General features: G+C 32.9%; 1 protein-coding gene across 2 annotated transcripts; it reads left to right on the plus strand.

Annotated features, from left to right (window-relative positions):
• The first annotated feature begins 9,064 nt into the window (after positions 1-9,064).
• Positions 9,065-12,748, plus strand: LOC141712473 (uncharacterized). Of its 2 annotated transcripts, none has more exons than XM_074515443.1 (7): positions 9,065-9,343; positions 9,591-9,742; positions 9,982-10,255; positions 10,345-10,722; positions 10,800-11,133; positions 11,360-11,710; positions 12,312-12,748. In XM_074515443.1, exons 4-6 carry the CDS (start codon positions 10,699-10,701, stop codon positions 11,431-11,433), a joined length of 432 nt encoding a protein of 143 aa, XP_074371544.1. In that variant the 5' UTR covers positions 9,065-9,343; positions 9,591-9,742; positions 9,982-10,255; positions 10,345-10,698; the 3' UTR covers positions 11,434-11,710; positions 12,312-12,748. The 2 variants fall into 2 exon arrangements, 1 of the variants encoding a protein (XP_074371544.1); XR_012571611.1 differs by having other exon boundaries at positions 9,070-9,343; positions 10,345-10,450.
• Positions 12,749-13,020: the final 272 nt, after the last annotated feature.

Consider the following 13,020-nt stretch of genomic DNA (forward strand, 5'->3'; position numbering starts at 1 on the left):
TACAGTTTATATATTTGTTAAGTGTTTTGTTATCATCAAGCTAAACCCAAATTTATGCCTACAGTTCTAGTAGACATAAATAGGGGGAGATTGTTAGGAATATGTGTATTAGTTTGATGATAAGTTAAGCAAAACACTTAAGTAGAAATCCAGTATTTGTAGCCTCAACGGATAAGACCATCTTGGCTATCCGTTGAAGGAGTAACTTTACTTAGCAATAAGTTTAGTATTGTAGCACATTTCACTCTCTGGTTTCAAGCTGTAATTCTTAGATGTTGTTAGGAAATAATCAGTCATGTTGACTACTAATGGATGTAAAAATAGGAGGGCTAATTGTAAATATTTCAAGCCTTGTAATTTTGTATAAGTGAAGAAGTGTCAACGGATATTGAAGACCTTCAACGGATAAGAAACAAAGCTTCAACGGATGTCTCTATTGCTTCAACGGATAATATCCATCAACGGATAAGTGCTTCAACGGATAAAGACTTCAACTGATAATGAATCAACGGATAAAGCTTCAACGGATAAAGCCTCAACGGATAAGGCATCAACGGATGAAAGCTTCAACGGATGCTTAGTTCATTAGCAGTTGACAGTGACAATTCACAAGCTAACAGAGGCACATGGGTTGACAGAGACATACTGGAATGTGGAAGCCTCTAGGAGGAATCAAGAAAATGTAGCATTTTCATTCTGATGCAAACAAGGAAGTATTCAAAGATTTACAGATTATCCTAGATTGCATTGGATAGAGAAATGAAGAAGTAACATGTGAAGAATCTTTTCAATTGTATTTTACAGTTTGTCTTCACTTGTAAACTTGGTGATATATAAACCAAGTAGCAGCTAGTAATTAGATATGAATTTTCCTGAGCTGTTTAGAAATATCAAAAGAGAAAATCATCTAGTTTGTATTAGGAAGCAGCTGTGATTTAATTCTTAAAATCACAGATTTTCTGAAATAACACATCTCTGGTGGAACAACAAATCCACCAGAAAAGTTTTTAAGTTCTTTGTGCTCATTTCATTTGTGTTTGAATATATATCTGTCTGCATCAGCTTCAAGCAATTCACACACATTTGATCACTCAAACACTTAGCCTTAGAAACTGCTCAAAACTTGAAAAAGTTTTGAGATTTACATTCAACCCCCTTCTGTAAATCTCATTTTTAGTCCACTGGGAATAACAAGTTCTGTGAGATTTAACTGGCCCAATCATTTTAGATGAACAAAGAGAGGTATATTTGTTAAGAGATGTATCAAGTGTTGAATTAATTGTTAAGGTTTTTGGTACTATATGACTTGCTTTATCAGTACCATCATCTTGTTGCTTGTGACAAAAAATTAATATAATTACTTGGGAATTTTTTTTTTGGTTTGTAGGTGATTTTTGGGAAGGACCATTGTGATATGGGCTTAGAAGAGTTGCAGCTAGCAGTTATTAAATGAAAGGATAATATTTGTCAAGGACAAGAAAAATTATATTAAGAGCTCAATATCGCAATTGAAGCTCCCTAAGGTTGATAATTGTGTTCAAAGTACATAACCACATACATAGATTATAGTACATGTTGATAACACGTGAACGTGTACTTTTGCAGAACTTGATATAGTTCTTAATGATACTAGAATGTAACTTTTGTAGAACTTGATTCATTCTTTGTAATGATTCATGAATTTTATATTTAATAATTTAATTTGAGTTTTATATTTTGGATCAAATATTTGTCTATTTATTATTATATTTGTGAAAATTTAAAGAAAAGCAAACAATAAAAACTATTAAATATGAATATTATAAAAACTACTGATGTGGGGCCCACTATTGGGTCCCACTTTTTTCGTCGGCTAGTACCTTTATTGCAACACAAAATCTTTGTTGCAATACTATAAAAAAATATGTTGCAATTGCTATCTATAGCAATATATTTTGTTGTGTTACTATAGATTGATCTTGATGTAATGTTAGATACCTATGGTTATTGCGTTACACCCGGCACCCAAAAAGTGTTGCAATAGACCGATTTCGGCCTAAGTTAAAAAAAATTAGGGTCTATAGTAACACGAATTTGGGGTGCTAGAAGCCATCTATGGCATAGTGAAACTTGGATCAGAAGTCAATTAATAGTAAGAAACAACGGTTTGTGTCAACTTCCACAACTAAGGCTGAATACATATATGTTGGAAGTTATTGTACTCAAGTGATTTGGATCAGAAATCAATTAATGGGTTATAGACCGGTGTTACAAAAAAATTCTATCATGTGTGATAACACCAATGCTCCATTGTTTCTAACCATGTTAATCATTCTTGAGCAAATCAAATTGATATAAGGTACCATTTCATTATAGAACATGCTGCAGATAGTACCACTGAGCTCATTTATGTTTCAACAGAAAAGTAGTTAGCTGAAATTTTCACTAAATCTTTAGATGAAGCAACATTTACAAGATTACTAAGTGAAATTGGAATGTTAAATTCTTCATCTTAATGCAAGAACTCGGCTAACATATTGGGGCAGATTTCTTAATAAATCAAAATTAATTTGATTTAAGTAAGAATTAATTGAAATATGATTTATAAATATTTCAGAAACCTGTTGTATATTTATTTTTCAAAAATAAAAAATTTAACTTGGATTTTTTCTAATTCGAAGAAAAATTGTCTAGTATTAATTCGTATTGATAATATGTGAATTTAATATAAGGAAAAATCATAATGCAGCAAAAGTATATAGAGAACTGAGTTCTCGACAAGTCTTGGATGGGTTATTGATAAGTCTTGAATGAGTTCACGATACGTTAACCAAGATCACTTCGTGATATAGAGATCTCGAGATAACATATCTAGACTTCTCGATAACTCAGAGTTGAATTATTTAAACCCGTGAATTATTTCATTAAATACTTTTGATAAATAAAATTTTAATTTTATATTGTATTTTCATAATATAAATTGAAATTGATTGGTTCTGGTGGAAAATGGAGTATTTATACAACATATCGCGATGTCACTATTTAGTTCTCGATAAGAGTTCTCAAGATGACATCTCAGTATGAGTTCTCGTTAAACTCTATATGACTTTACGGTACAATGTTTAACCATTTCTAATTTCCTTTATCGCGAAGTCACGTCACTATACTATAAATACTCAGACATCTTGACATAACCCTTCTTTACGCTCTCGAGATCTATTTTGACCTATCAGGCATGAATTTGTTACAAGCAATCTTCTCACAAATTGGGGGAGATTGTTGTGCAAGACATGCCTCAACATAATCAGACTAAGTCACATTGACAATCCTAAGAATTAGTTGACTTGTAATAGTTTCTGTAATCTATATATGTATTCTTTGAGTGTGTAAAAATGATTAGAAGACTAGACTGGAATATTTATCTATTAACAACCATCAAGTTAAGGAATAAAGCTCTGAAAGAATATCAAGCATGATTATGCCTCAGAATGAAGATACATAGCTTGAAGAAAAATAATGTTATAGATTAAAAAATGTTATAAGTCAAAGGTCGAGAAGGCACAGATCAAGGAATATTGAGAAGTCATATCGGGAACTGTTCAAGCCTATAGAGAAGTCATATTGAGAACTGTTCAAGCCTGCAGAGAAGTCATTTAGAGATGGAAGCTACAAAAAAGTCTCTACAAGTTACAAAGATCTCTATCGCGAAGTCATGCAGAGATGTGGGATATCGCAATAAGATATTGACAAGTATTTTCATATCGCGATAAGGATATATCGACAAGTCTTTTTATATGCCGATGTGTAGATATCGACAAGTCTTCTTATATCGCGATGTGGAGTTATCGATAAGTCTTTTTATATCAAGATATGGAGTTAACGACAAGTCTTTTTATATCGCGATGTGGATATATCGACAAGGCTTTTGTACTTGGAAGATCTTGATAACGATTTCATTTACAGAATGCAATTATTATGAAAATTCCAAATTACCAGTCAACAAACCTTTTTATTATTAAAATGGAAAGTCTACAAATACAACTTGAAGAGTACAAATATCAAGGGCCAAGATGAACTGGACAAAAGAGAGTAGCAGTTTTGGAAGATTGTCTACAGATCTGTAGCACTTATAATAGAAATATACAAAAGAGCTTTAAAAATTATGTTAATCCACTACGCCATAGATTACATTCTGCAACCCCATGAAACTGTTGCTAAAGGAAAAAAACCGTTGCTACAGGTGCCAAAAACGCTATTGAACGCTTTTTCGGGGTTACAATTTTATCCATTGAGAAAGAACTTTATTGCAACCCCGGCACACCCTATTGCAACCCCTACTTATCTGGTATAGAAACATTCTACTACAACATCAACCAGGGTTGCAATAGGAATTAACCAGTATTGCAGTAAGAGTTTGACAATCAGTAAAATTTTGGGGGTCCCGTGACTTGTACTATATTATACATGCTATAACAGTTTCATAATTAAAATTTAATAAAAACTAAAGTTAATATAAATTTCATGCTAATAAGAGACATGTTCATTTCATAAAATTCCAAACAATAATATATATATATTGAATTTACAAACTATAAATAAACTTGTACCATCATTTACAAAAATTTCTTAAAATTAAAACAAACTCCTTACATCACCTACTAATTACTAGATTTTAGTTACAAATTACATACTTCCTCTGCATAGTGGCATACGGTAAAAGCTTTTTTTTCTTTCTGCTCTGAAACAAGGATTAGCACGAAGGTGCTGCTCAAGCTTAGTTGCAAATATCAAGCATGTTCCATTGGGGGAGGTGGATTCCTCATCTAATAAAGACAATAACCCCAATGGTTTCTGCAGAATATTAAGAAATGAAGGTTTGTCAAAATTGAGATACAAATATTCTGTCTGTTATCATCAAAATACTAATAATGCTATAAAAATTTGACATGCGCATAGAAACACACATGACACAATGCAGTTGATATAGACAAAGCTTATTCAAAACATGCTGGTACAAGACATTTAGCATAAAATTAGAGAATCTATCCAAGTCACTGCTTCACAATTTGTGTACAACTAACGACTTCCACATGGTGCCAGTGTTGGGTTTCCAGCACATAAACGCAACGGAAACATTAATTAAAAACGTAAAAAATCAGAATTTTCGAAACCCACCGCAGGATCCATGCGAAAAACATATATTTAATTCGTAGATCAGATTGTTTACCTTAAGAAGCTTTACCAATTGGTTGACTAATGGAGATCCAAAGCTTGTTCAATCACCACGTATTCCGTTCTCGCGATCTACGCTCTATCGGTATCCACACGAATGCTTGAACGCAAGGATTGAATGTCTACTAGCACAAACTAGTTTTTTCTTGCTCTCTCCATCTTCTCCCATGGTGACTAGGGTTTTTGTAAAAGTCTTTTGCACCCCAAAAAAATCAGCCACACGAGAGATATTATATAGAGAGTAGAAAAACGAATTATAACTCTTAACTAATTAGGAGTTATTATTAATTCGGAATTCCTATTTGTATTATAATTAAGTCTCACTTAATTAGTTAACAAATAAATTTCATAATTAATATTAGTAAATTCAAATATCATTAATTATCTAATTAATTAAGTCAAACTTAATTAATATTATAAATAATTCAAATTACTTTAATTTAATTTAAATCCAATTTAAATTAAATAATCCTTCAAGCATTCTTTGTGTGTGACCCTATAGGTTATTATTACGTTGGCAACGAATTTTAAATCTAATTTAAAATTATAAACAATGAGCGACATCTAGCAATACATCACTGTTACCCAAGTAATAATAATTAATCGGTGATTGATTAATTCTTTCGTGAATAATGTACAATGTAATATAATCCCTTTAACCAAATATTATAGATTAAACTAGAGCCATGTAATATGTCATCCTCATCATAATTTAATTCAAGTTTCCTTGATCAATGAGTAAACTATCATATCAAATCAACATTTGAGTGTGACCACACATTTCATAGTCTAGCTCACACAAGAGGCCAATAATATCACTCCAAAAATAGGAGGGTTAAATCTCATCTAGATCATTCATATTTCTCATATGATTCATAATATACCCAATATCCACTTTTATCATTACCCGGTCAAGGATAACTTTTAATGGAATTAATGTATATTAATTATCGTATAGAAATATAATGAGTTCTGGTCTAAGGACCATTACATCATTATCACTGTGAGAATTACTTATGACACAACAGACATGTAGAATCTCACATTGGGTCTGTCAAGCACCATGTACATATACATCTGCCTGTATTTTTGACTTTAGTATCATCATACCTATGATCAATGAGATGTGATCATCAGTCAACAAACACACCAGTCTTAATGCATTATTATTGTCCCTTAATAATAATACTCGACTAGGGACCGTTAGGAATATTGATATTATTCTCATAATCTCATTTCTAAGTCACGTACTTAGAGATATATAATTGCATATCATATTCCAAGTACATTTATTAATCTAACATTTATATCGCATTAAATTAAGAATTAATAAATTATAAAGGGAATAATCGATAGAACATAAACATTAATAATCCTAATGTCTTAAACTAAAATATCATAGTGTTGTCAATAGGGCATAAAAACTAACAGTCAGACCATGTTATTTACTCTTGTGAATATGGTGCTACAAGTCACAATCTTTGCATTTGATGAATAATCAAGATGTTGACATCACAATTGGCTTAAAATTTTGTGCATACAAGATATGCGATCAAAATTTGGGAGAAGTGTCAAACACAACACAACCTCAACAATCAAATAAACCATATGAAGATCATATTCCCAAATCCATATAGAAGTTACAACATTCACTACGCCATAAGTGCACATAGGCAATAGTTTGTATCCAGCGTTGCACGAAAAGCGTTGCATTATCTACAAAATTTTCAGTTTATTGCAATACAGTGGTGAAAGCGTTACATTACATTGAAACTATCGTTGCTAATAACTGTTAGTGTTGAGCAACATGCAACAGTAGAGATCATAGCGTTGCATTAGATATTTTTTTTATTTAATAAATGCTGACGTGGAAAATAAATCTGAGGTGGCATGTTGGGGACCCACGAGTGCTCACGTGACATGCTGACGTGTCATGTCACGTCAGCATTTTGGGCCCCACACATGGGACCCACTGGTGACGTGGCATGCCAGGTCAGCATGCTGACGTGGCACAAGTGGGTCCCATATGTGGGGCCCAAAATGTCGACGTGGCATGCTGACGTGGTACATAGTGGGGCCCACTTGCTGACATGGCAGCTGACGTGACACTTCAGGCGTTGCATTTGCTTTCTGGTGTTGCAATAGGTTATTTAGTGTTGCGTTAGTTATTGTACTATTCTTAAAATGTATTTGTTATATTCATGTTCTAATTTTTTTTAAATAATTTTTAATTGATCCAACCGTACGGATGTTGTTTCCTACTAGTTTTAGAGATATGTAATTTTTTTTTTAAAAAAATAAATTTTATATCACGTGCTTTTTTTAATAATCAAACCCTGGTGCACACGGTTCACATTACGTAGTCTTGTTTTGGGTGGTGATTCTATTTTTTTTTTAATTTTCGTTCAACAATCCAACCGTACGGATGATGATACCTACTAATTTTAGAGATGTCTAAATGTTTTTTAAAAAATTTAGATTTTATATCATGTGTTTTTATAATAGTCAAATTACAGTCAACACGGGTTCCTATAACCAAGTCTTGTCCCGAGTGATGATTCTATTTTTTTAAAAAAAAATTTCAACGATCCAACCATATGGATGATGATACTTACTAATTTTAAAGATGTCTAATTTTTTTTAAAAAAAATATATTTATATCGTGTGTTTTTATAATAGTCAAATTACGGTCAACACAGGTTCCTCTAACCAAGTCTTTCCCCGAGTGGTGATTCTATTTATTGAAAATTTTTGTTCAACGATCAAAGTGTACGGATGATGATACCTACTAATTTTCGATATGTCTAAATTTTTTAAGAAAATATTAGATTTTATATATCGTGTATTTTTATAATAGTCAAATTATGGTCAACACGGGTTCCTATAACCAAGTCTTGTTCCCAGTGGTGATTCTATTTTTTAAATCCAATCGTACGGATGATGTTACCTTCGAATTTTAGAGATGTTTAATTTTTTTTAAAAATTTAGATTTTATATCACGTGTTTTTTTAATAGTCAAATTACGGTTAACATGGGTTTCTGTTACCTAGTATTGTCCCGAGTGATTATTTTATTTTTTATAAAATTCTTGTTCAACGATCCAACCGTACAGATGATACCTACTAATTTTAGAGATGTCTAAATTTTTTTGAAAAAATTAGATTTTACATCGTGTATTTTTATAATAGTCAAATTACGGTCAACATGGGTTCCTATAACCAAGTCTTGTCCCGAATGGTGATTCTATTTTTTTAAAATACTTGTTAAACGATCCAACTGTACGGATGATGTTACCTACTAATTTTAGTGATGTGTAATTTTTTTTTTAAAAAAATAGATTTTATATTGTGTATTTTTATAATAGTCAAATTAGGGTCAACACGGTGGTCAACGTACTTCTTCTAATAAGTAGTCTTCTTCCTAATGGTGATTTATTTTTATTTTTAAAAAAATTCAATGATGCAACCGTAATGATGTTAATCTCTATTGAATATAAAAAAATGTGATTTTTTTAAAAAACAATTCCATATTTGTATGACGTGATTATAAAATTGTCAAACCGGTCAAAGTACTAATCCCATGAAAATCAATTAATTTTGATAAAATTAAGATTTAAAAAAAAATTAATAACATGCCAAAATAGTGATAAATCAATTAAAGACATTAATACATTTTTAAGATGAGTTATTTTTAAAAAGTTATTTATAAATTAGATAAAATATGAAAATTAATAATAATATATAATGACTACTCTTATCAGCTTTGCACGGAAACAGATGAAAAGTTCTGAGCGGGAAAATTACCGCTCTTTCTCAAAATAATTCACAAAACACACATAAACCCTTATTTCACCTTCCCCAGGCGGTTGTACCACTTCTCCCCCCCCCCTCTCTCTCTCTCTCTCTCTCTCTCTCTCTCTCTTCATGAAACTACTAAATCTTTCTCCATCTTTTCGATTCCATCCATTACCCTTCGATTTATACCTTATTTGATTTATCACTTTTTAAGTTTAGGGATTTTTCAGTTTGGATTCTCCAGTTTTCCGTTTGAATTGTTACTAGAAATCAAAATCTAGAATCGAAATGGATTCTTCAGTTTGGGGCCTTTTCCAGTGTATATATTCAGTTTTAAGGTATGATTAATTGTTTTAATTAGTCACTTATTGTTGTTGGTGTTCGATTTAAGTTTCCAATTTGGATTAAGGACTTATTTGATTTGAGCTTCTTCATATTTAACTATGTTGGATTTCAGAACTTTAACTCAATTTAAATTTGGTATTACCAAATTTAAAATAGAAAAATTTGATATACTGGTAGATATGATATAGAGGACTAGAATCTTATACAGAAGCGTCAAATATTTGATCTGTGGTTTTGCAGAGGTTATATGGCTCCTAGAGTATGCAATGCGGGGTTACTTGACTAGCAAAGCAGATGTTTACAGTTTCAGAGTTGTTGCTTTAGAAGTTGTAAGTGGTAAAAGCAACACAAACTACAGGCCAATAGAAGAATTTGTATACCGCCTCGACTGGGTAATTATTATTCGAACTCTTTATGTAAACTTACTTTAATATAATTTTAGTAATACCTAGTGCAATCTCAAAACTTACTAGGAAATCTGGGTACTGCCCTTGGAAAGGCTTAATATTGTGCATGTTAGTAAAAAGTTTCGCATGTTAGTTATGAGCCAGGACTCCCAAGAAACCACTGCATCTTGTGTTACAATTGTGGAGAGCAAATTGTTAATCATGCTAACTTCCCTGTTTTCTAGGCTTACGTACTGCAAGAAAGAGGGAACCTCTTCGAGCTGGTGGATCCAGCACTGGGGTCTAAATATTCATCAGAGCAAGCTATGATGCTCCTAAACGTAGCCCTCTTGTGTACCAATGCAGCTCCAATCAATCCGAAACTTAAAGCCATACGAAATCACTTCTGGCAGAACCAACCCAAATAATTAGTATGTCGACCCAAGGTCCAGATGCTGATGCATCATCTCTGTTCTTTGTCGGGGAAAAGAATCTCAAGCTTTGTCAATAGACCATAAAGTAGGCCCAGTGTTTCTTTTTTGATGTCTGACAACTATCTAGAAAGTTTCTGAGTCTCTGTTAGAGGCTTACTTAACTTTTGTTTGCAGCCTGGTCGAAATGATGAGCGTAAAAGGATAGAAGCTGCAGGTGGCATGGTTATTTACTGGGACGAGTTGCGTGTTTCAGGTGTGCTTGCAATGTCAAGGTCCATCGGTAAGTTCATCTTAATCGTGTTCACAACTTAAACACATCATGTATCTGCATGTCTATTATATGAAGGATAAATCCCACTTCTTTTATTTTATCATTTACATAACTTCTGATGATCTTTACATTTAGTGGTATCTGTGGGCATTAACTATGCAAACAATTTCTGGATATCTAATAGAAAACCTTCTTTATTCCAAATTACTGTGGCCCCTTCAGTACTGACAAATATAGTAATCAATTTAAATCAAGGGATGCTTCAGAATGTGGAAGTGCAGGTAACCCACTGGTGGAGAAGGATCCCATGAAAATTTGGAAATAAATAACGCAAAATGGTTTCATGTCAACTTTTCAGGTTAGCGTGCCAGTGCCAAAGCCACGTGCAAATGAAAGTAAATCTGAGACACTAAAGAAGAGGCTGGATATTTCCAAAAATCAGGTTGACAGGTTTTCCAGAGTTGTTGCTCCTAGCGGATTGCTTAATGGATTAAACCCTAGAATTATAAACAATGTGAGAAAGAGTAGGCAAGTTCGTTCTAAAATGGAGGCACTGGTGAGCTTCGCAAGATATAAGGATATACCTTCTCTGAAACAGTCATTGTCTGCAGCTATGTCATTACAAAATGTGAGCTCTTTGTCTAATGAAGAGTCATCAAACCAAGCCACTGTTTCTACTTTTTCTCTCAAAGGTCTGCATTTGTTTTCCATATCTTACATTAGACATTTATTACTTTCTGTGTGAAAATGATGAATTTAGTCGAAGAAATGTTTGATTTGATATACAACGATTCACCTGCAATAAATTGTGTAGGTCACTGTGTATTTAACATTAATTGACATGGACACATAGGCATCACAAAAATTGAAACTAATATTATGTCATAATCTAATATTATGTTATTTTTCTAATTACAGCTGCTAATGTAGCTTCCGAGTGGTTGGAACTTCTTCATCAGGACATTAAGGGGCGCCTTACAAGTATTTTATAGTTCCAACGATTTTGTAGACTGTTGGGGATAGACAATTCAGCCTGGTAATACAGCTCTACTGTGTGTGCAGCACCACAACGAAGTAAGGATAGAGTTCAATCTGTCATTGAGACAAAACTCCCTTTATTGGTGTCCAAATAATTGTCTTCTAATAAGGAGAATGCTCCTTATCCAACAAACTTATATGTTCCTAGTCCTTCAGATGACTCGCACAAAGCCAGATGGAGTGCCTTATTTGATCAGATGAATATTAAACTTAATAAAAGACAAGCAACTGGTAAGTGATCACCTCCTTGCGAAATTGATAAGTGGAACATGAGTTGAATAACTATTTTCCATCTGGTGTTATTCCAAATTACTCATTTAATAGTAAATTTCTTGATAACACACTATACATGGAATCATATAGTGTGCGGAAGTATAATCTGTTTAATTTTGTGCCTCGTTTGGGATTCACATCTCTGCAAGGAGGAAGGTCTGAGATGGAAGATGTTGTTGGTATGCCGAACTTTATAGAAATTTCGAATCCAGTGCTAACCTTAGATTTAAATGAGTTTGATCAGACCTTAAGTCATTCTACTACTCATTTCTTTGGGGTATGTGATGGACATGAAGGCTTCCAGATACACTTGTCAAAATTACACATCTTCTAAATATTCAGTGCCATGTTGTTTCTTTCTACACTTCAAATTCCAAGCGTTCATCTCCATTCCCTTGTGTACATGGATATTCAGTAACATCAATAGATAGTGCTGCATTGAGATGTAATATGTGGAAGTAAATATGCATGCAAGGAAATTACATTTAATTAATATATGTTCCCTGTAAAAGATAATACTTATTCCAGTAATTTAATTAACAGTTATCCTTATTGCTAGGTTGCTAATTACTGTCAGGACCGTATACATTTGGCTTTGGATGAGGAGTTTAATGTTGTAGAAGAGCATTTAAAATGTGAAAATGTTGGGAATAATTGGCAGGAGCAGTTGTAGAACGCTTTTCTGAGATGTTTCAGAAAAGTTGATATGGAGGTTGCAGGAGTCCATGCAGGCGACTGGCATAATGCTAATGCAGAGGAACATATTACTGAACCTGTTGCTTCTGACACTGTTGGCTCTACAGTTGCTGTTATTTGTTCAACCCATATTTAAAGTTAGAATTTGGTACTTTGATAGTTAGAACCAAATGCTTGTTAATAAGACATTAGAAATAGTTTAGTAAGTTTTAAATTTCATTGGATGCTTGTTGTATTGATTGTTGGATGTCTTGTTTGGCAGGAATAATGTAAAAGCAATATAATTATGTCAATTTTTTTTAATTTTTGAAGTGTTTCATTTGACTCTATATGGTGTTGTATAAGATTAAATATGATGTTACATATGAATAAAAATGGTATTGCAAATGACTAAAATCAGTGTTGCATTACATATTGTGGGACCCACTCTTGACGTGGCAAAAGTCAAGAGTGGAGCCCACTTCTGATGTGGCAAATATGGGACCCCTTGCTGATGTGTCAGAAATCACTGCTGACGTGGCAAAATGATGAGTCACTTGCCACGTAGGACACAGTGGTGATGTGGCTTCATT

Source organism: Apium graveolens, chromosome 3 (genome assembly GCF_009905375.1).
Source record: "Apium graveolens cultivar Ventura chromosome 3, ASM990537v1, whole genome shotgun sequence".
Classification (NCBI taxonomy): Eukaryota; Viridiplantae; Streptophyta; class Magnoliopsida; order Apiales; family Apiaceae; genus Apium; species Apium graveolens.